This window comes from Harpia harpyja, chromosome 7 (assembly GCF_026419915.1).
Source record: "Harpia harpyja isolate bHarHar1 chromosome 7, bHarHar1 primary haplotype, whole genome shotgun sequence".
NCBI classification, from domain to species: Eukaryota; Metazoa; Chordata; class Aves; order Accipitriformes; family Accipitridae; genus Harpia; species Harpia harpyja.
The window spans coordinates 25,264,395-25,292,219 of record NC_068946.1 but is presented as its reverse complement, the minus strand read 5'-3'; the positions used below and the strand labels follow the sequence as shown (position 1 = coordinate 25,292,219).

Below are 27,825 nucleotides of genomic sequence, written 5' to 3'. Positions count from 1 at the left end.
ATGGAGCCCGAGGGCGCGGTGAGGACCCTGGCGGGGTGACGAGGCCGCCTGCCGGGGGGGGCCGGGGAGCCGGTCCGGCGAGAGGGCAGGGAGCGGCGGCGGGGGGTGGAAGCGCAGCCTTCCCGCCGAGGCGCCCGTTGCTGGCGGCGGAGGCCGTTGCCGCCCTTGTCGCCACCCTCGCGGGATGCCGCCATTTCCTCTGTGGTGCGGCGCTCTGGGGTGGCTTCGGGTTCTGGTAAACCGCTCCCCCTGCCTCGGGTGTACAGCGGTACATGATACCTGGGAAGGATGGGTGTCCAATTTCTGACATTGTAGGATACGCACTGTAAAAAAGGGATTGTTTAGGGAGTAAGGTGGTGGGATTAATCACCAGGCCTTTGTAGTGTTTGGCTGTCTGGCTGTGGATGTGTTCAACATAAAAACGAGAATGTATCAATTCTGGTAAAGACTGGTTGGCAAACACGCTAAATAACCCATAAAAATACTGATGAATATACATCTCCCCCCCCCCCCCCCCCCCAAACGTGGATAAAAAGTGAGTTTAAAAACCTGTAGAAACACAGAATGATTAGGCAAGTGGCATGGCGTTAGCACATAGAATTTTTTTTTTTTAATACTGTTTTCTTAACTGCTACACTGGCATTAAAGAGAGGAAACGATGTTTGAGATGGCTGTCAATACAGATTTTAACGTTTTAAAATTCATTGGGTTACTGTATTGGAGTTCACAAGTGATGTGTTTAATTCCCCATTTCTTCCACTTGGGATTTGGATTGTTTGGTTTTCTTAATAAGACTTATAACTCTTAAAACTTGTATGGAGGAAATGAAGTTTGAGATCTTTGAGGTAAGGAATACGTTTTGGCTGTGGTGTTAATTGTTAGTTGATAGTTAAATTCGGATATTGTAGTGCTGTATGCAATTGCCAGATGATTATACAAGTAGAATATTGTATTTGGTGTGAGAGGAAAGTAACCTGTTTCATCATCCTTCAAAAGTTCTTGGCAGAAAATGTTCCTCCTTCTAAAGCCTGTGGGACTGTAGCAATTATGATTGTTCCTTGCCTGCAAGTTTGGTTTGGTGTTTTGTTTTTTTTCCAGGTTAGGCACTACTCCAGGGTAGTATTCCTGGTAGGAGGAATCCATACTTTCTCCTCAATAGATCAGGTTAAAGACTTGGGTTTTTCCTCTGCTCCAAATCTCTGTGTATTAGTAAATTTGGAAAGGATTTTTGTTTTCTGTAAAACTAAAAAGGTGTGGACTAAGCTGGATTTATTATCTTTAAGGTATCAAAAACAATAGTATTAACCTCTTACTCAGAATTAATAGGACTAATTCTCAGGTAGCTAAGCAAATATCAAATAATCCTAGAAGGACTTGCAGGGCAAACAAAACAAAACTTTTTTCGTAACATTCTTCATTATTGATCTTTGTTTCTTACTAACTGTCAGCCTTCATTTTTCATGTGTTCTCCCAAAGGTAAGTGATTTGTTTTTATCCAGGAATACTTAAAGGCAGAGATAAGAAAATGCTGTCCTGTGAATAAGCGAGAGAGGCAAAATCGGGAAGTAAAACAGTGTAAATGAAAGGGGGATTCTGTGAGGAGAACTGTTTAAGAACACTTAATTTTCTGCTGTAGGTTTTGAGAGGCTAAAGGAAACGGATACCAAAAGAAGTGCGAGAACTTTGTAATAGATGCAGTAGCTTTCTATTTTTAAAATATGCTTGCATGTGTTTTGTTGGTCCTCGCTACAAATTTTAAGGGTTGCACAATAGTAAGAAAAAAAAACATTTCTCTTGAAATCCTTTCAAAAGAAAGATTGGAGGCTGAGACCCTTAGATTCCTACTTCTAGTTTCCACTACTCTGCTTACTGTTAGTCTTGTTATCCGCAGCATGCGGCAGCTGCTTGTCTTTCACTTTGGGCTCCTTCCTAGTGGCACTGTCAGGACACTATAGCCCAGGATTGGTTTTTAGTAAATTTTAGTTGGGGGAGGGGAACCCCACAACCCACAGCAAAAATGGTCTTGAAGCCTCTACTGCAATTCCTGTTAGAGAAGTTAGTGACAGTACTATGCGGTTGCTTTACAGCTATCATCTCACAGTTAGGGTTGACTATGTAAGGAAGTATTAGTTTGTTCTGAAAAGGGTTTCCAATGAAATGCAAGTCTGTATTGTTTCACAGTTCACAGGTGTAAGCATGGTGGAAATTAAAATATCAGGCAGACTTCACTAAATAATGGTTTCCATGAAGTTCCCACCATACTGCATTCCTTTCCTTTACTGGGGCAAGAGCAATCTGCTGCTGCTTCTGCAGAGAGAATTTCTGTTTGGATCACTGTGTTTGTAGGCCAAGAGTGTTGAATTAAAAGACTAGTCTTCAAGTGCTGTTCTCATCAGTTGTAATGAGCTTGTTGATTTTATGTGGTGGAATTATGGGTGCTTGGCTCTTGGAAAATCAAGCAGAAGCTGCTGCAGAGAGCAGAGTTTTATAGGTGTGTGTGAGAGCACAGGTTGAATTGAAAAGGTCCTTTCTATATAGGCTTAAACTAAGGGGGTTCTAATAGGTGTAAATTAATCTGAAATAAAATTCATAAATTGGGATTCATACAGCAGGGTGTTGTGCAAACAGAAAAACTAAGATTGAGGGATTAGGCCCTAAATGTCTGATTCAGAAAGGTGTTAAAAGTCAAGCTTCAGACCATAGTGTATATACTAAGTTACTGAATTGCTTAAAACTAAGCTTATGTTTAAATACTTTGCTGAGATGCATTCTGAATAAAAATGTGGTTAATGTTCAGTTGTTCAGCATTTGCTGTGCCTCCCAAAAAATTCTTTTAGTATTTTCTGTTGAGAATTTTTTTATTTAATAGTTTATAACATGCAAGATATTGAAAATATTTGAAAATATTTTCTTTTAATCAGCAGACCACAAATCAGACGCAAGCAGAATCTTTATCTTCATGTCCCAACACTGTGTCACCGGTGCCATTAAATAATCTGACCAGTGCTCCAAGGTTTGGAACAGTTACTCCAAATCGTGTCTTTGTAGGAGGAATTGATTTTAAGGTATTTTTTTTTCTATTTTTACTACTAAATGATAATTCATAACCCTATAAAAATCAATAGGAGAAAGTGTGAGACATAATCGTATGTGTGTGTTTAGGTGGTAAGTGCCCTTCACTGAAATGTTCAAATCAACATAAGAGAATAAAGCTTTAAGCCTTGATTTACTTAACTGTACTACAAACTTGACTCTTTGTATAACTAGCTGCTACAAGCTTTTGATGTACTAGTTCTTCAGAATTTTCTCTTTTTGAAGAAGATGGCTTTTGTCATCAGCAGAGTTTATGGTAGAAAAGTATGTAGAAGGGGTTTTTTTATTATGTATAATACTTAGTGTAATTTAATAAGCTGTAAACACAATATTATAGATTGCAAACAGAGCAAATGTCAGTAGCTTCAGTTCCTTTAGCACTTTTCTTCTAGTTCATAGAAAGAAGGAGCTACAGTGCATGTATTCTTCACTTACCATAGTAATTTTCTTAAAAGCAAGTGTTTGTTTTAAAGCAAATATTAAAGCTTCTCTGGGCAATTTGCAGTACTGATCTTAATTCTTAGAATGCTTGTGCCTTTGCATATGCCCTAAAAACCTCAAATAGCAGTGAATATTGAGCCATTCTTACATTTTTCAGTCGCTTTCAACATCTGTGACAAGATATGCACCAGACCTTTATACCAGCAACCCTTTTTTTTTTTTTTTTTTTTTCTTTCTTACCACTTCAGATAATGAGTTAAGTCACTGACTTTTGCAAAACATTCTTGGTCTGCTTAGCTGTTTCTTTGTTCCCACCAAGAGTATCTTCTCTGCTGTAATCCTGCTAGGCTGAGGACTTTTTGAGCATTGACTCAGATGAAGAGGAGGAGGAAAGACAATTCACTCAGGCTATTTTCCATAATAAATACAAGAAATTCCAGGATCTTCTGGCTCATTTAGCTGGGATAACTCAAGAGATGTTGTACAAGGTCTTCAGTATATTTGGGCTTTAGCAAAGAGGCACAGTAGCTTTTTGCATTAATAGTAAGCAAATTGCTAGAGCTGTAAAAAGACCTGTCTCCTCTGTTCTTTCTTCACTGCAATTTCAAAGGTTAAAACACTTTTCTATGTACCATATCAATATTCTTATTAATTATCATATTTAATATTCATTTTGAAGGGTCTCTTGACTTGGTTCAGTTGCTGATACATCAATCTATTATGAATCTTAATTTCAACAACCAAGGAATTAAGTGTGAGCATAAAGAAGATGGATTTCCTTGGGAGAGGAAATAGAAAGGATGCAACCTCTGTAGACATTTTAGCTACTCTTCCATTTACTATGACTCTTGATTTCAAGTAGTCTTAAATTTCTCCTCAAATCATAGGATATATATGCCAGTCTTAGATTGTTTTCTATTGGTAATCTTATGGAAAAAAAGCATTGGTTTTTGTTAGTTTTTTACCCCAAAGGTCTTATTCAAGTCAGCTGAGGGGTGGTAAAAATGCTATTTATTTATTTTTTGAAAAAGGGAGACACTTAATCAACAAAAATTTTTTTGCTTTCCAGCAAGCTCTTTTATCATTTTGCCAGGCACTTCCATTTGGTCTGTCACCATAGCAGTGATTCCTATTTGTAAGAGAAAACATCTGGCCTCTTAAATTTAGAGAAACAATTCAGCAAGAGAAGTTACAGTTGGGTACATTTTCATCTTGGTCTGAAGCGCTCTTTCTTCAGTGGTGTATGCCATGTATCTTTGCCATAGGTGAAGGCTTAACATTAGCCTTTCTTAAGAATCTGACATATGCCTTTGTCATGAGCAGGAAAAGGCAAGTCCTGAATGTGTTTCTGGCAAGCTTCTAGATACCGTGTTTGTCCAGATACTTGCAAATTTCACTGTGAATCTTAAAACAGTGTTTCCTTCTTGTTCCCTTTTAATACACTGCTGTGCAGGTAAACTTTGGCTTTCGAAGTTTTTAGTCTTTTGTAGCCATCCCTCATGTCCTTGAGGTATTGAATGACACTTTTCAGCACTGATTAGTCTTAAGGGCTCTTCAGTTTTTTCTTGGTGTATTTTAGCCTTCAACTATTCTGTCATAGGTTCTTTTTCTCAGCTTTGTGAAGCAGCTGAGCTACATACAACATATGGAGCTTAAAAGAAACAATTGCCCTGAAATGGGAAGTTTTATCTATAGGCCTTTCATTTCTAAGCAGATACATTTTGGTGTTCATTGGAGAAAATTTTAAGGGAAAAGAAGATCTCCGCTATGACTCTTTTGTACTTTGTACATGCTTTTTGATACTTGAGAATGTGCAAATGCTTTTAGCATATGCTGTAGAATTGTTTTATATAAGCTATCAGTTGTTTGGCTGAATCTGTTTTCCTATGTACACAGGCTTTCACACTTCTGTTTAGGTGCAAAGCATGATCATCTATTCAAGAGAGTGGTTTTGGACTCCAGAATTTTTTTAACCTGTTCATGGTGGGTAGTTTCTCAAGAACCAGTGCAGGCAACTTCCAAGGAGAAGACATAACTACTGAACTTTAATAAAACATTGAAGTGTTTCATGCCTCTTCAGTGCACTTGTATCTGTTGTTACTTCTCACACTTCCAGAGTGACTGAGTATTTTCTGATGTTTTAATGCATGAATACTTGGATTAGTGAGGGCGATAAAGCAGTCTTCTACCATCATTGCTCTCTGCTGGACTTAGAGGTTGTAGCAAGCAAGCTGCATTACTTCTTTTTGTAAAATGCGTCTTGAGGGTAGAATTATTCAAAAAGAGTGTTAACTTAATATTATTTGCGTTTATGGAAGTTGTTTAAGTTAGTTTTTGTTTCTTTTAAGTTTTTGCTTTTCAGACTTGGATGAGGCGGATAATTCTTTGATGTGCAGAAGAGGATTTACTAAATTGTATACATACAGTTGAAAATAATAAAAGTCATTCACTTAGAAGTAAAATAGTACTTCTGATACACTTCCTTAAGATAATGAAAAGTATAGATGAATATGGAAATGGCTTGAAGTGCATAGAGATCCATGTATATAAGCATACTTCTTACAGAGTTAGGTATAGTTTTAACTAAGGACCATGTAGAACAAAACTTTAAAATATCAAATGTGGTTTTTAGGGGACCATATTTGATACATGCTTACATTGTAAAAGAAAATTGATTTATAGAAGGTAGATGAGTGTCCACATAGCTTAGATGTGCCTTTACATTAGGAACTTGTCTTACTCTATGCATGCTCAGTTTCCTCCATGTGGATTTAGACCATTCTCCATTAAAAAGACCTTTTCCTACTTGATTTATAATGGGGAGTTCCTATGGTGTGCCTATACATATTTGCAGAGTCTTATATTAAATATACTTTAGAAAGAGGGATTGTGGTATATTAGATGCATTTGACCATTAAGTCACTGTAGTTTAGTGCGTACTTTTTTCATGTGACTTATGCATATCCTTTATGGAAGCCTACATACTCTCCTGTTTTGAAGTTTGAAAGCATTACAGTGATGTTTCATACTGTAAACAGTGCTCTAGTGTGTAATTTAAAGAAACTAAAATTCAGATCTAGTAAACCTGCTTCAATGGTCTTACCTGTAAAAAGACAGTTGTTACATAAATCCACTAAAAAAGGAGTTTTAATATTTTAGTGGCTTTCTAGCATTATTGCTGAATATGAAAATGCAGTAATTAAACAGGAGCTGTGAGGCTCTTACATGCTCATTCTTCTCTCTTCCTATCCAGAGTTATAATTAGTTTGTAGCAAACTTTATGCAAAGTATACCCATTAAAAGTCTTATGGTAAATATTCATTGAATAACTATGCAAACCAATGTTTCTTCTTTCCTCCCCCCTGTTCATTTACTGTACTAGACTAATGAAAATGATCTGAGGAAGTTTTTTGCTCAGTATGGCAGTGTGAAAGAAGTGAAGATAGTAAATGACAGAGCTGGAGTATCAAAGGGGTTGGTATAGTAGAATAAGCGTGTTGCGGGAATTGAAAATATAACAGAAAGCTGACTGACTATAGTAAATTTGATTGTGATTTTTGTAGCTTGGAATATTATTAATTTTATGTCATTGATGTTCCTGGTTATTCCATGTATGCAGAAATCTTTCTTGCTCTTTAACATCTACATGTAAATGTCTTTTTGTAATTCACGTAACTGTAAAATTCTGTAGTCATGTTGTTATAAGATGAAGCTGTGTGCAACTAGGACAAAATCAATAGTCCTTTCAGGTTTTTTATGGCAATAATAATTTACGTAGATAATCCTAAAAAGGTAATTTAGTTATTAAACATATATATTTCTACTACTGAAAGCCAGTGTGGAAAGGAGCCTAAGAATGGAGGAAGAGGATGGAGGAAGAGGTGAGGTACACCTGATTGTACTGGAGTACATGGCAACAACTGAGATTTTGTGTGAAGATTTTTGGAACAATAACATAAGGGACAAATCTGACAATGAGTCATGATTGCAGAAAAGGGGACAAACACCGGAACTCAACAATAAGTGAAATGCCAAAGAGCAAATCTGGACAAAGATTAAGACTGGGTAGTAAAGTTATTGCTAGAACCCAAAGAATGGTGAAGGAAATAAGGATGGGAACTGTACTGCCACAGAAGGGTGGAAGGAGGGCTGAAGCAAAAAGGAATGTGCATGAGAATTTGTACCTGTAAAGTTCACTTTGGTCAGAAGTTCTCTTCTGAGCAGTAAGCCTGTGGTGTCTGAATCTCATAATTTTAATGCTGTCAGCACTTAACATATATCAGCAAATTACATACTGAGCTGCAGGTGTTAGCATAGAGTATACACCTGCATGGCATGTTGGACTTGGTCCTGGTCCCAGATCTGTCACCAAGCCTCTTACCCTTTCACTAAATTCCAAGAAATATCTGACACTTGCAGTACATGTGTCCATCTAATACAATAACCCAAGAATATCCAGTTATTATGCAGTTGTGATTGCCAACATATGTCTCACAGGAAATATGTTGGAAAATAATTACTTTCAATGGTGTTGGAATTTCTACTGAAATCCAAGCACAGGCTTCATTGCTTCTCATTGACAAGTGATTTAAGAAACTTACAAGTTTGTGTGATTGTGTGACAAGTTTGTTAATGTCTATTAATTTATTGTCCAGATAGCACATAGAATGAAAAGTCTGTGTAGGTAAGGTCCCAAGCTAGGAAAATAGTTTCTGTGTCCTTTTGAACTTGGAAATGTTTCCAAATTTGTTTAGAGAAGGCAACACAGGAAAAGCCCACAGATTCAGAAGTATAGCTGGTCAGAGACCTACTGGACCTCTGTACTCAAATAAGCATGGAAATGCTTACAAAGAATGATATGTTGTATTGCAAAATTCAATCTGCCGGCTGGAATGACAGAGGCCGCCTTGGTATCTTCTGAAATCTGACCCTGAGAAATGAGCCGTGAATCTAACAAATTATGCATACAGAATGACTAAAAGATTTCAAAAAAAGATTTGTTGAAATTCAGAATGTTGAAGTTAATTTTGGAAAAAAAAATCCATTTTTTTTGTACATATGTGTTGTGGTACAGGCTTTAATTATAAGATCAGATACTTAGCTTTGCACAGGCAGTGCCACATTCAGTGGCCTAGATTTCTCTGGGAATGAATTGAGGGGTTTTGGTACAGCAGGAGTTCTGTGTAGAAAGCCTGTTTGATTTGTTGCAGCTGTTGGAGGAGGTATGGTGAAAGACGCACTGTGTCATGAAGTATGAAAATACTTCATCCTTGATCACCACAGAACTGTTGTTTAATGCTAGTCATGTCAAGAATGACAAGAATAATTCACAGACAAACACTATCTCTGTATTGCTGCTTTTTCTGAGAACTCAATATAGTGGATAGTGCCTGTGGAAGTGTGGAGCATTCACAGTTGTCGCTGAAGTAGGTGGGAGCTGTGCTATGAAGTACAGTACAATAAAAAATAACATCTCATCTTGGGTACCCATAATGAGTGAGAGGTTCAGATTAAAACCTCTTTGTTTAATAGAAATAAAGGAAGGATATAATAAATAAAGGACATATGCTGAGTAACAAGGACAAAACAGAGTTTTGCATGGGTTTCTACGTTGGCTACTCATTTACTGTATAGAAACAGTAATATGTTACCACGTACTTAAATATATTAGTAAGTAGACTATAACAAGGATGTTAAATTAAGATTACAGTTGTTACTGCAATCTTTATTTCTATGATTGATTTTTTTTTTCCATTAGTTTGCCTTTTAATGTCACTTGTACTGTATATCAAGTAATAATGTGCAGTGTATGTAAATATGAACTTCAGAGGCTTAGCTTCTGTAATTTTTATTTAGGTATGGCTTCATTACTTTTGAAACCCAAGAAGATGCACAGAAGATTTTACAAGAGGTAAGTGATAGTCCCCATTATGATTATCTCTTAAATGAAATACATCGTTTCATATTGGACACGAAGTAGTCCTGGTTGCCTGGTCCTCTTCTGTTCGCCAGCTTGGATTTGAAGATCTGTTAAGTTTGGTCTGCGTAGTTAAGAAGATGGTTTAGAGAGATCTAAGATGAGATTTATACTGAGATCTTCTGAAACTAGGGAAGGGAGTTGGCAGTTCATAGTACAGCTCTTGACTTTGACATACAGTCTTTACTTAGTCTATATGTGGTCTGTTGTACATATAAAGCTATAAAGACTCTATCCTTCACAATTGCTTTCACTTGCTTTACTAGAAAATCCATTGCTGTCAAAATTTTGGGGGGAGTTGGGAAGATACCTGCTGTCTTTTATTCTGACATGTTTGATTGTCAGAGCTAGCATAATTCTTTTCAGGAATAATTAGATTCACTCAGTCTTAAACAATGAAGCTTATTTTACGTCATGTAATTTTTGCTTTTCTTAGCTACATTATTGTCTTGACACTCCTTGTAGAACCTCCCTTGAGGCAGTTAGCTCTTCAGCTGTATGTTAGCTCTTCGGTTTGTTTTGTTGGGTTTTTTAATGTGTGCTCCATGTTCTGGTCAGAATGTATTGGAGAGATCTGTCAGGCAGGATCTATTCATACACATGAAGGTATCCAGGTGTAGGGAAAAAAAAACCCAGAAAATAGTATCTAAGGCTTGCAAATTGCCTTCTCCCAAATATAAAGCTGGTTAAAATGTTGAAATACTGAACCTTTGTTGGAAATTCCTGTATTAAAATTCAAAATAAGAGCTAGGACATCTTCAAAGAAATTTTCAGAGTGTTTTCAAAAAATACGGTTATGTGGAGCCAAAGGAGTATGTACGCAGGAGCTTCCAGAGTCAGCTATTCTGCCTCCCCTGTTTCTTTTTATTGTTTTATTTCTGTGAACTAGAATACCACCAGTGGTACTGAGTACCATTGTGAAAATGGCTTAGGATTTTTGGCTCTCTTGTAACTGAAAGGCTGCTCCGTGTGAAGTCTTACCGGTGTCTCATTCAATGATACTAATATGCTTTTGTCTGCTATGAGTGCTCTAATTTAGATGTCCTACAATTCTATCACCTGTTTCATCTTTGCATCATCATACTACTATCTCATATTCATCTTAAGATCACTTAGCATCTGGGTCTTCCCCAGACATCTTAAGCTGAGAGTTTCTAGGCTTTAGTAATTTATGTATGAAATGAATGTTGTTTTTTTCATTTTGTACTCTTGAATTTCTTCTTATTTATGTGATATTCTGATCATCCTTTGCACTGATTTTTTTTTTTGCACCCTACTTTTCTATCATGAGTAATGTCTCCAGAAATTTCTTTTTCTGTGTTGCAGTCTTCAAAAGTATTAAGCTGCTTTAGTATCAAGAACAGACCTTGAGGAATTTCACCAAGGATCCTCTTTCCAGTCATATGTTGTTACTGCTAATGCTACCTCTTCCAATCTTTCTGAAGTAATTTTTTATTCACCATGGTTTTTCCTATTAGTCTTCACTTTCCGTAGCATCGTGTGTAATTTTTCATGTGGTGCTGTATTAAATGCTTTGAAGAATTCCATACAGATTAGATATTTCTCTTAACTCTGAAAGTTGTGTATAAAAAAAGGTCTAAATTCTGATGGATCATATCAATGAAATACATTGCATTGGGAAGAATCATCTTCCTATTGTCTTGGAATGCAGTTTCACTGAAATGTGCATCTGTTTTCTAGGAGTTGCTCTGTGTTTAATAGGCTAGGTAGGTATGTTTGCTGTAATTAATACTTGTTCCCCAGATTCCACAAAACAGTTTAGTCTGTTCCTAACTTTAAATCTTGTAAGTGGGACTTTGCATGATGTACAGGCGTTCAAGTATTTTGCTCAGTTGGGCTCAAATGAAGAAAATGTATTGAATAGCTAACTGTTGTCCTGTTGAATGTGATTTAGAACTGTATTTCTTTCTCTGTTCCTCTTTAAGAAGTAATTATCTCCTTACTGGAGAAGTTACAGCTCTGCAAACTGAAAACTTCATGGTGTAATGTAGTAGTGTTTAGTGCATGTTCTTCCTTGCATAACTGTTCAGGGAAGCAGGCCTTTAGAACCTTTTTCAATTTTGCAAAGCAGTGTTAGAGGTGCTGACAACTAAAAAAAATGGTTGCTTTACCTTATTCCTTTCCATTATATTAACAAGTAGGGAATTCAGTGTCGATTTAAAAAACAAAGGCAAGGTTTAATTTACCTGATGTACTTGATGCTCACTTTCTTTTGTAAGCAAAATGACTGGAAGAGAATGTAGCTACACCTGTCTGTACCTAGCACTTTTTAATAAAGAAGTTCTTCCTTACTAAGATATCTGTTTTAGTGTGCTTTAATGTTTTGTTAGCCTGGATGTAAGGAAGTCTTAAGGCAGTGCTGAGTGAATATGGGGATTTCTTACATTCAGTCCTTATAATCTGGCCATTTTCATAAATTGACTTGTTCCTGTTGTCTTCTGTAAAAATAATGTCGTGATCATGAAAAAAAATAAGCTTAATCTTTTGTACCTGAAGTTGTCTGTATACATGTGTGCTTTTATAAAAGCAGTAAATACATGAGAGGTAAAACTAAAAAAAATCTGCTGACAATTATAGGTATCAAGGTTAGTCAAGAGGCTCCATGAGGAGTAAGTAATACTTGAAATTACTTATGATTAATTTTGTTTATGTGAAGTCTAAGGTTAGGATAGAAAAGGAATTAGTATAGCTTTGGGGGTTTTTTGAGATGTATTGTAAATAAAAAGCAGGGGAGGGTGAAACCTGTTCTGATTTTTGTTTCTTGCACGCCTAGTTATGTGTAGAAAATAATGTCGTCTTTCTTTAATTCTAGGCTAAAAAACTTAATTATAAGGATAAGAAATTGAATATTGGTCCAGCAATAAGAAAACAACAAATACGGAGTCCTCGTATGTATTTTTACTTGCATTTGTAGATTATGTAAGTGTCATTATGAATGTTAAGTTTTTAACCAAGATGTGCCTGGTCTTGCATTTTGTTAATGCTGTGTGTTGAATATGCTTAGAATGGTTTACAGTGGAAGTAAATGCATGGCAGTAGAAATGTCCAGATAAACAGATTGATGATCTTTCGGTTCTTTTATCTCTTTTAATATGTTGTTTACTTTTGTTCTTGGAAAAGGTTATCTATCTAAGAACAAACTGAATGGAAATTTCTTTCAGTTGCCAGGCAGAACCTCAAACCTAAACACTTAAGACTGTCCTCACAGATTCTACAGGATAAAGCAAGCTGTGCTGGTTGCTTGGGTTGTTACTGATTTATTTATTTATAATAGCAAAATCCATCAGGACTGTTGCATCTTGCTTTCTTCAGTAGAAACCATAAGGAATGGGTGGTTGCCGTCACTGTTTGGCTCTTAAGAGTTCTTTGCTGTAAGATAATGGAATGGATGCTGTATGTTCTTTCTGTGGCAAAGAACTATTTAGATTGAACACTTCCATAAGAGGAGTATTGGTAAGTTTCTTTGTCAGACAACTTCTTTATCTTGAGCAAGTATGCTGTTAAGATGTTCTTTTGGAGGAGATAGAAGACAGGTTTTCTTTTAGAAAAAATGCCCTCTCCTTCTGCCAGGGGCTGTTTTATTTCTATAATACACTATTGAAAATGTAGGATATAAATCACCAACTTTTAAGATGAGAACAGTCAGTTTTTGGCATAGCAGGGCATGCTGTTTTGTTATTCCTCACTACGGGCTATGTGTCAGAGATGTAGAATACATTCCTTTTATAAGTGCAGCAGGGATTTAAGTGTACTTCTGTAATTTTCCTTCAGTATTTGTCCTATGGTACCTTTTGGAAGAGAAAAAGCTTTTGCTCATCTTCCATCTGAGGACAATGCAGAAGAATTTTAGTTTAACTTTAAAGCTTTCTTTAGTTGTTTACTGTCATGTTATCGATTAGAAGTAGTTCATATGTACACTGACACTGTTGGTGCAGACATACTTTCTGCAGACATTCTCTCTTCCTCCCCTTGTGCATAGGTATGCCTGTCTCCCTTGTAAGTGTATAGAGTAGTGTTTGCCCTGGGGAAATGGAATACTTTTGTTCCAACTGTATGGTTTCTTTGCTCTAGAAGTTACTCAGCATGATCTTTGCTTAGTCACCATCAAGGGGTGTTATGCTTTTTTTTTTTTTTTTTTTCCCTCTCCTGTGCTTTATTTCCCTTTCCATCTTTGACTTGGACTTCTCAGTTGCATTGCCTGACTTGTGGTGCTTCCTTCCTCTGACTCCTGTGCTGAATGTGTATATTGATATGAGGGGTGTATCTCTGACTATGCATTTTAATTCTGGGTCCTGGCGGAACAGAGGGGAAAAAAAAAATAAAACCTCAAACATTTTCTGAAGAAAGCTGCTGTGTCCTTTTGAGATCTCTGTTTGTGGCCCTGTTTGACTCTGCTGCTTCTTTCTCAGGCCTAGGATAGATCTGATACAAGATCATATTGGCATCTAGGGACATATCCTAGGGTCTGATTTTAGTGTTGTCTGCTCTCATGCTTAGCCTATCTAACCTTAGTCACCAGGATACTTTGTCCTACTGCAGCTCACCTTGGGGTTCATGAAGCATAAAACCTAGACTCGGAGTATCACTGTAGGGCTATGGTTCAATTTTATTTAGCAGAATTGAAGAGATAATAGCCCATTTATTGCTGTCCTCTCCAGCCCACCTGTAATCTGGTACCTGTCACTCAGTTTGCTTTTCCCCAGCACCAAGTATTGTGAAAATGGGCATTCTGAAAGCTGGAAGGTAGAAACCAAACATGAACAACTGAAAGAATGATGAATTGTTTGGGCTGGAAGAATTCCAAATAGCTATACCTCTTTCAAGTTGTTTTATTTTTCTGTCACAGTGAGTTTACTGGGTTTGATAGAGAACATTTCCTTCTCCTTTGCAAGAGACGTATTCAACAATAGCAGAAAGTTCTGTGCAGTGTATTTGGTAGTTAGTGAAGTGGACAGGATTGTTGGCCATGGGATCCTGTTGGTCTCCTCATTTGAGATATGAGTAACTGCTATTAGAGATTGCTTACTGGAGCTAAAGCAGCCCTTAATTTTTCTAAGGTCTGTTTAACACTATCCTAACAACCATCTTAGCCTGACCTGTCTGTGGATAATATTTCAGCTTTAATTGTATCCAAGTGTCTTCAGGCTTTTCTAGGAGTTAGTCACTATTGATAAAAGCTCTGGAATCATTGTGGGACCCTTCTTGGTCCTCTACTTAGCATTCTAGTAATCTCTTCAGTGTTGTGTCTGTCTATAAGATGACACTGCCTCGTGGCACTTACCTTTCCAAGGAAGACGAAAAACTAAAACTTGCACAGTGATCTTTACATTGTGCTCTTCCTGAGTTTTTTCCATGCTATGTTACTACTTAATGTGATTTCAAGATTTCAATTTCAGTTACAGAATTAATTTTCCTTTTTTTCCACGGAACTCTTTTTGTACTTGGAACTGAAACTCGTCTTTGTGTTTGACATAAAGTTCTAGAGAAATATGAAGTCCTGTCCTATCCCCTTCCAAAATGCAGACAGAAATAGAGTCTAGCTGATCTCAAAGGCAGTGTTTGAAAAAGGTAAACAACCTCTGTATAGGGATAGATATCCCTTTATTTGAATAATGCTTGCTGTCAGTACCTGTTAAAGGGCTATGTAGATGAAACCCTGTTTTGGGATCAGACCATGCTGGCTTACAGCCTCTGCCGTAGCAGCAGCATTGCTGAGAAGTATCCCTGTTGCTGACATCTAGATACCAGTTTTTACTTTTGCCAGACTGTGGGCCATCATAGAAACACAGTCTGTGTGTTGAGAAACTAGGCTGCACCTTGTAATGAAATCATTCTGTTGTTTTTAGTGCTTGGATCCTGTTTCAGCTAAATATGAATATGTGGAGGTTACCAGTGAAAATCTCCTACAATGCGAAGTTACCTTCGGACATTTGAAGATTAAAAAGTATATGTATTTGCTGGTAACTGAAGTTATTGGTGTTTCGTAATTTATATGCATGTCATCTTCTGCACCCCTTCCCATCTACTTCTGGAGGCATCCTTTGACCATCTGCTTTCATGATTTTGTGTTTGAGAGGGAATTGAGATGGCAGTAGGCACGCTGCTCTGCTCTTTGCTTTGAGTGTTTTGCTTGTCTGAAGATCAGAAATGATCTTTCCTTTTTTATGACCTACACGTCTAAAAAAATAAAATTTACTGGTAAGTAAACTTTAAAATATTAATTCCAGGTTCTACTGTAATACCAGAAGCTGGTACAATGTACTTAACTACTTCAAGTGGATATCCTTATATTTACCATAATGGAGTGGCTTATTTTCATACATCTGAAGTTGCTTCTGTTCCACAGCCGTGGCCAGTAAGTAATTTATTTCTGTATATATGCTTTTCCGTGGACCAGGATGAGTGCAGTGTTTCCAAGTCCCTCCTCCTTCCAGTTTCTTTGGCTGTGTCTCATGTTTGATGTTTAAATGGCTTCCTTATATTAGTCTGTTTATTTTGTGTTTTTTAAATGCTACTTAAGTTTATTGTTCTTCTGCAGGGGACTTTTGCTTTGATGTGGCCTATCGGGCAGGGTAGTTCAGAATCAATGTGGGCGCTACCCCAGGAGAAGTTTTGTTTTACTAAGGAGTTGTTGGTGCTTATGACCCTTGATTTGGCTCCATTTATTATTCCTCCACGAGTGAAGTGTTTTTAGCTGCAAACTGTTGTGCTGGGGATAAAAAGAGAACATAGTACTAGATCAACAAAGCAAAAGTGAAACTGGGTAATTTTATAGTCTGTATAGATTCATACTCTTTTTTCAAGAATACTGCTTGTTTTAGGAGGAAGATAATTCAATAGGTTAATTGGTTGGCTTGGGGAAATTGGGCAAAATTTCTTGGGAAATACAGGAAGGCGTTGTCAATTGCTTCGGTTTTTTTCTACAAGAAGGAAGGATTGCAAGACTGATGGGGTCTGCATAAGGCACAGGACCTACATGGGGGATGCATCCTTACTAATTTCTGTAAAAGCAGCATTCGCCGAGGCTGTACATACCATCTCTATATATGAGTGGAAAATCCCTTCACATATTGGGGGGAAAAAGCTCAATAGAATAATTACTAATAAATAAAAAACAACTTTCCCAAAACAGAGATGAGGGCAGTAAGAGCTTCTTTTAAGTTGTTCATTTTGGCACTGTAGAATCTTTTCCTTGGTATTTAACCTCTGTTTTAATCACTTCTAAGGTGTTTGCTCCTCTAACAGACACATGATGTAGTGCCTCATCAACTTTAGAGGATAAGCATAAACACCTGTTCACATATTTTAGAAAGGCTTTTTGAAGTTCATGCTATATAGATCTAGATAATTTGCTCAAATCCTATCTGTTGGAAAAAACAGTAATTTTTTTGTGTTCTAGTACTGAACTTTGGTTCTGGTGCCCTGGCTCAGATACACTGTTTCAAACAAATAGCGCTCAATCTTTCCAATTACAAATAGCGCTGCCTCTTTTGGCTTCAGTTATTTACATATTTGTAGTTTTCATTGTTAGGAAAGTACCTATATAAAGAAGTTGAAGAAAAAAACCTGCAAATTTGATGTTACAGAAAACATTGATCAAATTAAAGATATTAATACTTTTTAGTGTGTATTGTGCATGTATAACAGTTCACATTGGGTCTTTTATTTTTCCATTTTGCATTCTGCATTTTCATATAGTGTAGAATGAGTTAAAGTAGTTTTGGAGCTGTTCCTTCCTAAATACTTGCAGGAATGAAGGAATTTCATGACATGTGAGTTACACATGCTAGCTTTAACTGATCAGAACTAGAGGTTCACAGTGCGATGTTGACCTCTACCATGGCCATATATTTCTGCCCCCCTTTCTTTCACTGGTGTTTCTCTAACCCTAAACTGGGCCCCCACAAAACCCAGGCAGGTTTCTAGCTGGTGTAGTTCCCTAAATTGGCTTACTGTCAAATCATATGAATGCTTGGGTTGGTGTGAGATGGGGAATGGACAAGGGAATATTGGGTTGGGGGCGTGGAGAGTGTAGGAATATGTCAGTGACAACTTAGATTGCCCTAAGTATTTACAAAAATGTACCTATGGTCAGGGTAGTAGATGGCCTTAGCATATCTAGATAATCTGAGATGGCCTACTGCTTTCTGGAAAGAACTAAGTAAATATGCCAAAGATTTTTGTTTCATCTCTAACGTAGGCCCTTAGAAACAGTGGTTTTGAAGAATCTAAGTGTAAGTTAAAACTTGGTAAATCCATTTTCAAAGGGGAGGGGAGGTGGTTCAGTATTATAATATTCCAGAACTGTTCTTAATAGGAGTGACAATTTATGAAATTGCTGCATTAAGTCTTGTAACTTTTTTCTTTTTAAGCCGCGCTCTGTTTCCAGTTCACCTATGATGGTAGCTCAACCAGTTTATCAGTCTCCTACATACCATTATCAGGTATCTGTTTGAAAATGGGTTTCAGACCATCAGTATTCCTTCCAGCCATGCAGTTTTATTTGCAGCACTGTCTCAGGTCTGTTTATTCTTAGGAGATAAAAGGACTGTTCAAAATAGTCATGTAAAAGAGATTTTAATTTCATCGAAGGCTTTCTTTTCACTAGAATACAATTTATTCTTCCTATGTAATAAATAAAAATCTTCTTTGTTGCTAGACAACTGGTTTAGTACCATCCTTAACTTTTATCATCTAGGCCAAACTACTGCTCAAAGCAGGGCTGGTTAGATCAGGTTTGTTGGGAACTTGTGCAGTTGAATTTTAAATATCTGCAGTTACGGGGATTCCACAACCTTTCTGGACAGCCTCTTCCAATACTTGACCCTTTTTATGGTAAAAGACTTTTTTTCCTTTTAACTAGTTAAAACTTTCAGTGGTGTTCCAGCCTGTGTCAGTTGACTCTTGTGCTCTGAACACCTCTCATGAGAATATGGCTCAGTCATATTTATGCCCCCACCCCCATTAGGTAGTTGTAGCCAGCAATAATTATCCCTTCCCACCTTTATTCTTCTCAAGGCTGAACAAACCCAATTCTCCCAGCATTCTAATATGTCTGTTCTCCAGTCCACTAACCATCTTGGTGGCCCACTACGGGATTTATGCAGTATGTCCATGTTTTTAATGTGTATTCGAATCTATGCATATTGAACAATTTTATACATATTATACACTTACACATTATATTTATACAATATTATGCATATTGTATCTTCTGTTTTCCTAATTAGGCATGCTTCTTAGACACTTCAGTATTTTAGAAGCTTATGAAATACCCAAGTCAGAGGCTGAGTGGAAGTAGAAAAAACTATGTTCCTGAATTATTTGGGGGTTTAATGACAATAATATTTCTTCTTTGAATTAAGAATTGATTATAGATTGGAGTTGCGTTTGATTCTAGTATGTTGGGAATTCTAGTATGTGTATGTGTATATTCTTAATCACATAAGTAATAGCTTTTTTTGTTTGAATTTAGGCACCAACACAGTGTCTTCCAAGTCAGTGGCAGTGGTCTGTTCCACAGGTAAATACAGTCCATAGTTGCAGTATTTTACTGTTAGTTTGCATCTAGTTAAAGGTATGGTGCGCTTTTCTAACAGTAACTTTTCCCACTATTCACAACACTGTTGAAATAAATACCAATTGCTATATTTTAGCAATGCATTTGCAATGCTTGCTGATACAATAGAAGGCATAAAATAGCATTTATTGAAACACCAAATCCAAATCTGATGTAAAGAAAGCATCTTTCCCACCCTTCTCCCTCTGGCAAAAAGTTTGTAGTAAATTATTTAATATGTTCTCAGAAGCAGGTGAAAACTGCCATGTTTTGCCTGATAGGAGAAATGGGTATTAACTAGCTTATTAACTGATACTGTGATGTTTCACTGGAGTATTGCTAGCAGAAGCATTGTCCAAAAAGCGGATTCATCACCCAGTGTGCAACAAGCCAATAATCACATGCTCAGGAGAGACATTATTTATTTCATATTTGCGCAGAGGTGGGCGCTAGGCGGTAATTCCACAAAGCTAGCACACCCTACAGTTAAACAAGCAAGCACTTTATACAGTTTCAGATTCACCCACTTAGTTTCCAAAGTCGTTTCCCAAAATCATTATTGGTACTTGTTTAGCTGCCACCATTTCTATTGGGCTAAGGTTTTCTCTGCTTCAAATTAAAGGTACAGTGTTCTTTTATTCTACAGCACATGCTCAAGGAGTAGGGGTGAGGGTAAGTCTTGAATTGAGTTGGTCGTCATGATCTCCCCCAGCCACCTTTACTTTACTTCGAGTTACCGCAGACATCCACTGACTTCATGCCCGTTATCAATGACTCAACTTTCGGCGCCTTCTAGGGTGGGATGTTTCCTTCTTATCGGTCTTTGAATTCTTCTTTGAGGTTCCTCAAGGCCCAATTACTCCAGGATGTCCTTGGTTAAAGAATGCTAGCTGTTTGCTTTTCTGATTACAAATAATTAAGTATCTTTAGACTATCAGCTTAATACCCATACAAAGAACATCTTGCATAGAAAGAAACAGATCATTTCACATTTTTAGGTTAATCTTCAACAAGACACACAAGTATGGTGAAATTAGACCCAGACCCTTGAAATAGGAGGAAGAACTTGAAATTGCTAACTTGGTAATTTTAGCGGGGAGACTTCACTGGTTTTGTGATCTCTGTAGCGAAGGAGCTTAATATGGAAATGTTGACGCTCAAAGAACTTGAGGAGTTTGAAGCCGAAAGGAGGACCAAGTCCCTTAAGCTTGAACTGTTAGAATGCATCCTCATTACTTTAGTAGCAGCCAGCCTTGTCCAATTATGGTCAGTTCTACTCTTAATAGATGTCTGTCTGTTGCTTTGAAATCTGGATGCTGATTTACAGAAATACTGTGGGTTTAATTTTAAAACAAAAATACTTGGTTTTTTTAATGTAATGTTTTTTCAAGAGAAAATTAAACTGTATTATGTTTCTGTGATCTTGAGAGTAAGTGTTAATTTTATAAATTTTAGGGTTTCTCTAAAAATACTCTCCAAAATGTAAATAACATCTGAAAAATATGTGAAAGTGATTAAAGGACATCTTTGTTTTTGTTTTATCCTACTATCTGACATTTCTACCCACTTCCCCCTCACTTAGTTTCCTGAAGTTATCAAAGATTAATTTGACACTTTCTTTTAAAGCTTTATCTTCGTTTATATGTAGCAAAGATGACTGTAAAATAAACTTTGGTATTTATAATGCCTAAATTATATAACTTGTGAAAACAATGTGTTTTATTTCAGTCTCCTGCCTCTTCACCTTCATTCTTGTATCTGCAGCCATCTGAAGTCATTTATCAGCCAATAGGGATTACCCAGGAAAGTGGATGTATACCTCCACCTCTCCTAGTGGAAGCTGCAGTTCCTGAGGTATTTTTGTAAAAAACTTTACTTACAATTGAAGCATTTATCTGTAATTGAAAAACATAATCTTTTAGTTTAAGCACAGGCAATTCAGAGCACTTACACCAACTCTTCCCTGTACTTACCCCCACACCTATGATGCTGCTGTTAAATCATTTCTGTTCTCCTCAAGTTAGAGTATTTCTTCCAGTTTTCTAGGAGGATGCTTTGGTTCTGAAATATTTGAGAGTCACAAGTGTATGACAGCACTATAAAGACTAGTCAATTTGGTGTTTTTTTTTTTTTTTTTTTTAAAATAACACTTAAATAAAATTAGTCAGACTCTTCAGAATGCTGGATTAGTCTACCTAAGCCATAACAGCTTCCTGAAGTAATAATTCTTCTCTAAGTAGAAGCTCATTTCTAAATATTCTGAAGATCAGAATGAGTTAAGAGTAGTTGAATGACAAAATAACTTTTTTTTTGTTTACAATTTTTTTGCTTCTATATCAATAGCATTTCTAATGTTTCTTAAGAGATTCTTAGTGTACAATAAGGCCATTTCTTTATAATTGGATATTAAAAATGACAGTAAATAATTCGCTACAGAAAAACTTACTATAGAATTGAAAATGTATTACGATTAATTGGTACTTTTCCTGTTTGATAATTCATTCCTCTTTAACAGGGATGCCAATATAAATGGTAAATTAGGACAGTAATCAAGTATTTTTACAAAAGTTGAAGAGTATTGTATTATTACAAGAGAAGTTCCAAAACTGGTATTTCAGACATCATAAGCGGGAAATCCTGAGATACCCAAGTAATATAATTTCCCTACAAAGGTATTGAATAATACAAGACTTCGGTTGTTGGGCTTTTTCTTCTCTTTTTTTAAACTGCATAAATCTTGGTATTTATTGTATAATCATAAATCTTATTATCAATGTTACTATTTTACCTCTTGTATTTCATAAATCAGATATCAAGTTACACAGAAAAATTTGAAATCTGTGAGCACTAAGAAAAATACTGAAACTAGTTAAGGAATATTTGGATGTAACATGGTCTCAGTTCACAGGTACATAATTTGTTGATGTTAAAGGAAGCAGTATGTGGAAATTCAGAAGATGGTGTAAAATCAAAAGAAAAGCCTGTGTATTATTTGTATGTAAATACTTTTTAAGTGTGATAATGCTGAGAATTACATTTCAATGTGCTGATCTACACATTTAAACACTGTTCCAGTTAGAGCTGAGTGAAATGGATTTATAGTAGAGAAGCGTGCTACTTCTGTCAAGGAAAGTGCATTTTGGCACTGATTGAGATAAACTAAATTCACCAAACTTCGATACAGTGGGGAAAACAGATTTAAATATTGAAATTTTGGTTTGTAAAAAGTCAGTAGTTTAGATAAACAGAGCCCACAATTTGAGTTTTAGGGAATCTAAATTCATGTGAAAGGTTTGCAAAAACACAAAATTGTGTAACAAGTTTTTCTGCTTTTTTTTTTTAATACCAGCTGTATTCTGATCATGGAGTTCAAGCACCACATCACCAGCCTTATGCCCAGAGTGCCATAGCCATACCTGCACCTGTGAGTGTCAAACTAAGATAGTTAAAGCAAGCATGGTAGTATTAGTGTCCCGTTTCTTCCAGGGAGACAGTAAGACAAGAGGGGCAGGGATGAAAAAGTCTTTTATTAATGAATTAATAAATAAAGGAAAATGGAAATGTTTCCAACAAACTGATTTTTTTTTTTTTTTACTTGAGGCTTTGTTACAGAGGACGTAGGTATTACTTATTTTGGAACTATTTGGGGAAACAAAAAAACCCATGACTAGTTATTTTAAAACTTGAGATATAAAGAAAACTGCAAATAAAAAAATGTATTTTGAGAGAAATCCGTGAACCTCATTCAGTTCTTTGAAATGATGGTTACAAATCCTTGTCTGTATGTCTCTGGATCTTCAGAAGTTGAATTCATTGCTTGCAGCCTTAGATAAGCACCTCATGTTGTGGAGAGGTGGGGTTTTGGAACACAGAGGATGAAAAGCTGTCCCGGTTGGCAACCTGTGGGTGTTTTTCTGTGCAGTCCTGATTTTGAATGGCCGTTCTGAAATGTGATTCTTCCATGTCAGCTGACGCAAGTTGTTGGGGTTTTTTGGATCCCAGTTTAAGGTCCTTTTGCCTAAATTAATAAGGTTATTAACACAACATATGAAATAACGTCTAAACTAGATTTAGCCTAGATTTGCCTGATAGCAAAGGACTAAAGGTATCAGTAGTTTTACTTGATATTACAGCACTTTTCTGTGAAAGATGCTTACTCAACTACAAATAACAGACTAAATAGGAATGAATCAAAGCCATGTTATAGGCTTTTATATGTATTTTTTTCATTTATTTTACATTTCTTTTAAGAGAAGAATCTTTTTTCCAGACTATTGTGTAATAATATCTACTAAATATTTCCAGTAGAGGGGGCTGTAACATTAACTGTTGTCTTGGAATAAAATGCAAGTACTCCAATAAAAAAATCAGAAGCTAAATATGAATTTGAGAATACTAATCTTGAGTGATTCGTATTTTTAAGAGATACTTAAAAGGGAGTTGGTGTAACACAGTGATCGTAATATCCAGTTTATATTCCATTTTCTAACAGTGTATGAAAACACTTTTTAAAAAAATGGCAATAGTAGTCTCAGAATCAAAAACCAATGCATACTTAGTGTATCAAATAGAGACACAAGCTTTTTACCTTGAAACTTGACTTCTGTTATCTTTCCTAGGGTCAAGGCTATATGAACAAGATAGTGTGAAGTAAGTTACAAGGTAGATCTAGAGCATGATAGCTCTTCCTCTTCTACAGTAATTGCCATAGTACCATGCTTCACTTTATAGCAAAGTAGTTTACTCTGTGATAAGTGATAATGTGTTAGTTTATAGTAGAATGTGTGCATGCATGGTAAAACCATGTTTGGTTACTGTGGCACAGGAAATGAGCTGCAAATTCAGACTCTTATTTATCTCATGATACAGTATTTTCTATGTTCATTCATAGCTTTAGAAGTGATCTCACGCACAGCCAAAGCTGGCATAACCCAGCAATTCATTCCATTTTCCACACCACCCATTTCCTGTGCTGGTAGAGGTTTTTGTGAGGCAATGTGGTTAAACCAGGTCAGGGAATGGATGTAGTTGAAGATGAAGCCCCACTCCCACCACCCAAAAAGAGCTAACTTAAACTTGCATCAGGTCCTCAGACCAGTTTGTCAAGCAACTGCACAAACTCTTGTACCTATACAAGAAGTTTGGGATAAGGTAGAAGAAGTAAGACTTTGTTACCAGTGCAGATTTAAACTTGATGAAACTGAGCATGAAATTGCTAATCCTGTCCATTCCTTCACTGTATTTCTTGCTCATTCTTACCTGTTTTCTCAGAAGTCTTATTACCCATAATTGAAACTCTGCTCTGTTCGGCTCTGAAGTAGATTCACAGATACAGTTAAACCCTTACAAAGACTTGCTGAATTCCAGTAATTTTATTCATTACAAGCTGATGGCAAGGAGTTTTTGACAGGTTTTAATTTTTATTTCTTTAGTTGGCTTCGTTTAGTAGTAATTAGTAGTTCTGGAATATAATTCTTCCTTTTCACATTTCACCTTACCTTTTCACATACCCACTTAAAGTTTTGAATATATTTCATGTGTAATGAATATGATCAGCTTGTATTGTGTCTATCACTCTGGCTGAGCTCTCAACAATTGAAAAAAAGAGCAAATGTTGACAGCAGACTGCTATGTATTAAGCAAGTGGTTGTGTCATTACCACCTGCTCCCCAGCTGCATAAAAATAGTGCCTGCTGGCTGTAGTCTTGTTAAAGTATCCCAACAAATGCATCTGGTGCTTGAAAATTGCCAAGTAGTGGCCATGTAAGAGAGACCAGATGCCTAAAGTAATGAATGACCTTACCTTGAAGGTAATCTGCTAATTGCCTCCACAGCATTAGGAATTGCATTAGGAATAAACATTTGCTTTATGCTGGGAGCTGCAAGTCCTACAGTGAGAGTCGGATGGGTACAGCCAATATCCAGATATTTTTGGCAGTTGTAGACTTCTTACAGTTTTCAAATGCAGCTCAAAGTGGAGCATGCATTGCAGTCATATTTTAATTAAGTCACAAGGGTGAGCAAACAAAATGGATGAAATCTTTACTGAAGAAAATCACAAATTTCTAAGCCAGTGTTTCCATTAATGTTGTGGATGTATAAAGAGAGCTCAGTTTGTTAATCATGTAAACCATGTATCAGTTAACAAAGGCAGCTTTGGTTCTGGCAATTCTCTAACTTATTTTTCATTGTATCCTACCACTTAAATAGGATTTTGTTGATGTAACTTCCAGTACAAAATTTGTAATAGTCTTAAATGAAAATTAGAAGAAAACTTTCCCCAACTTCCAACTATAATTTATTTTTTTTAGGTCCAAATTTGGTATTTAAGATCAGGTTTCAATCAAAAATACTAATCCCCTCCCCTTGATCAAGTGTTTGCTAGTGATCCTTTGTATTTACTTGAAGGTGTGTTTTCTTTTGGGGATTGTAACATGTTTTGTTCATGAGTATGTGGAAGTCATTTCATCTTCACATCTATACAAATGGATAAGGTTGACACTCATTCTCAAAGGCTGCTAGGTGCCACTTATTTTTTAGGAAGCATTAATTTTTTTTCATCTCTACTAGATCTTGTGCAGTGTTTCAAATCCTAAATCATCCTCTAATAAAGAGATTAATGCTTGGATGCTCCTAGAGGACATATATAAGATTGTGTTTGGTAAGGTCTGTGTAGTCTACAGTAACAGCAGAAACTTGAGGGAAGATTGAAATTCATGTTCTCTGGTTTCAGACCTGGGAGAAATACATGCAAGTTAAATTTTTGTTTTGCTGGATGAATGTCTTGAAGTAGTGGCCTGGTAGATGTTTATTTTATATTGTGTGTGTATGAGGGATTCCCCTGAGGCCTGGGATGCTGAGCAACACAGTTGCAGTCTATATAAACTGAGCAAAGGTGTAAAAGGGTCTGGCACATGGAGGTGGGTAGGTGAGTGGGGTTTGTTGTTTTGCTTCATACTTTTGGGTTTTTTATTCTTCTCGGTCATCTTTTCCAGCTGCAGTATACCTGTCAGGGGGTAGGCATGGCTCTAGTCTGTCTGAGTTTTTGCTGTTCCCATCGTCTGTATCCAACAGAATATTTTGGCCGGCATTAACAGTATGGGATCATACAGTGTCTTTTCCTATAGGAGGTTCTTTAGGTCCTTGGGGGAGGGGAGGAGCTGTTCCCTTTTATTTGAGCTTGGACATTCAGCTTCAGGAGGAAAAAAAAATAAAAATCAGTCTTACATTATATAAACTCTTCACTCCTGTCCCCACAATAGACTAGTTTTAGCTGATAAAGCCTGACAATCTTTCTTAATCCAATTCTTGGAACCTAAAAGTGCTATACACTGGATTGGAGTGCTGAGCTATAGTACTTCTTTTAAGCTTACCCTTTTCTTCAGAAAATGTTCTGGAAAGGCATAGAAGAGTACAAAAGTAGTAAGTATTTTTATGGTTTTTTCCTGAAAACCCAGTTAACAGAGTTCTCCAACAAGAACCTATCAATGATAGAAATGTATCCTGATTTTCAGATTTGTTTGCATGTTTGGTTTTTGTCATTGCTTTGTTCTCTATTCCCCACATTCTTTTTTGATAGCTTTAAAATTGAATTTTCTACTCTACTATAAGAAAATGCTTTTTAGAAGGGTCAAAGATGTTTTTGCTTGGGCATTTCCGGTCTACAGTATATTGGCAGTAATTACGTTGCCTCTGAAAAGGCAGAAGAGGATCTTCCTATGTCAAAACAGAATTTGGGGTATTCATTTGTAATATGGTTCATGTATATATGCATTCAGATCATAATGGTGTATGATGCTAACACCTTGGCCTTTTGGTAGTGAATGTTCTGTAAATTTAACTGAACCTAGAGCACTCCATTTTTCTCTGCAGTTGAGAGTAATAGGGTAAAATTTGTGTGGGGTGTGTGTGTATAATATAAATATACATGTGTTTATACATGTTTGTATACATACACATGCATGTATGTTTATACATAAATTGTGTTTCTTATAAGAAGTCTTGGTGTAATCATTTTGGGAAAAGTATAGTAATTTTACACCACTGTGGTATGCTATTGTATGATAGTCCATCTGGAACAAAAAAAATTAAACCTTACAACATACTTTCTGTATAGGTAAGTATTTTTTTCATTTATACATGCAGTGAAATTGAGAGAGAGAATAAACCTTTTGTTTAAAGTTACATTAGTCTCAGAAACATGAATCTAAACTTATAGTCGTCATCATATATGATTAACAAGAGCCTTGTCACCAGCTGTAGCAAGGTCTGTTGCCTGTAAAAGGGGTATTTTAAACTCCACCAAAACCATATTTGTTAACTTTATATTAACATCGAAAGGTGCAGATGGCATGCTTTTTCTCGCATTGTTTCATTCTATATTCTCTTTACAATGTCCTCTTTTTCTAGTCTTAATAGTTTGTTCTCATTCCAGTTTAGTGGTTTTTTTTCTTTGACTTTCTCTGATCCGTATGTTCTCTCTCTCTCTTTACTTGACAGACACTGTGGAGCATTCACTACTAAGCCATTTGTGCAGCTCTAGTCTACCTGTACTGATTTTCTTGTCCAGTCCTTCCCATGTGGCTGAGATCCATCATCAACATACCAGCTAGCAGCTGCCTGTTGTGAAACTTGGGGTCAGTTGTTTCATTGCAATGCTTGCTATTTACAAATTAGTAAATAATAAAACATGCTCAGATAGAATTTAGCATAGTCTGCAATATTGCTTAGCTGC

General features: G+C 36.5%; 1 protein-coding gene across 1 annotated transcript; it reads left to right on the top strand.

The window, feature by feature from the left end:
• Positions 1 to 27,825, top strand: BOLL (boule homolog, RNA binding protein). Its single transcript, XM_052792670.1, has 12 exons — positions 1 to 18; positions 2,922 to 3,065; positions 6,917 to 7,008; positions 9,391 to 9,445; positions 12,345 to 12,420; positions 15,760 to 15,887; positions 17,905 to 17,976; positions 19,008 to 19,055; positions 20,820 to 20,945; positions 22,441 to 22,519; positions 26,558 to 26,578; positions 27,589 to 27,825. Exons 1-12 carry the CDS (start codon positions 1 to 3, stop codon positions 27,612 to 27,614), a joined length of 885 nt encoding a protein of 294 aa, XP_052648630.1. The 3' UTR covers positions 27,615 to 27,825.

Excerpts from the sequence above, each read along its gene's own strand:
- BOLL (XM_052792670.1), top strand. Across the intron at positions 20,946-22,440 it reads TGGAAGCTGCAGTTCCTGAG|CTGTATTCTGATCATGGAGT; the intron begins GTATTTTTGTAA and ends TTTTAATACCAG. Across the intron at positions 26,579-27,588 it reads TCTCCAACAAGAACCTATCA|AGACACTGTGGAGCATTCAC; the intron begins ATGATAGAAATG and ends TCTTTACTTGAC.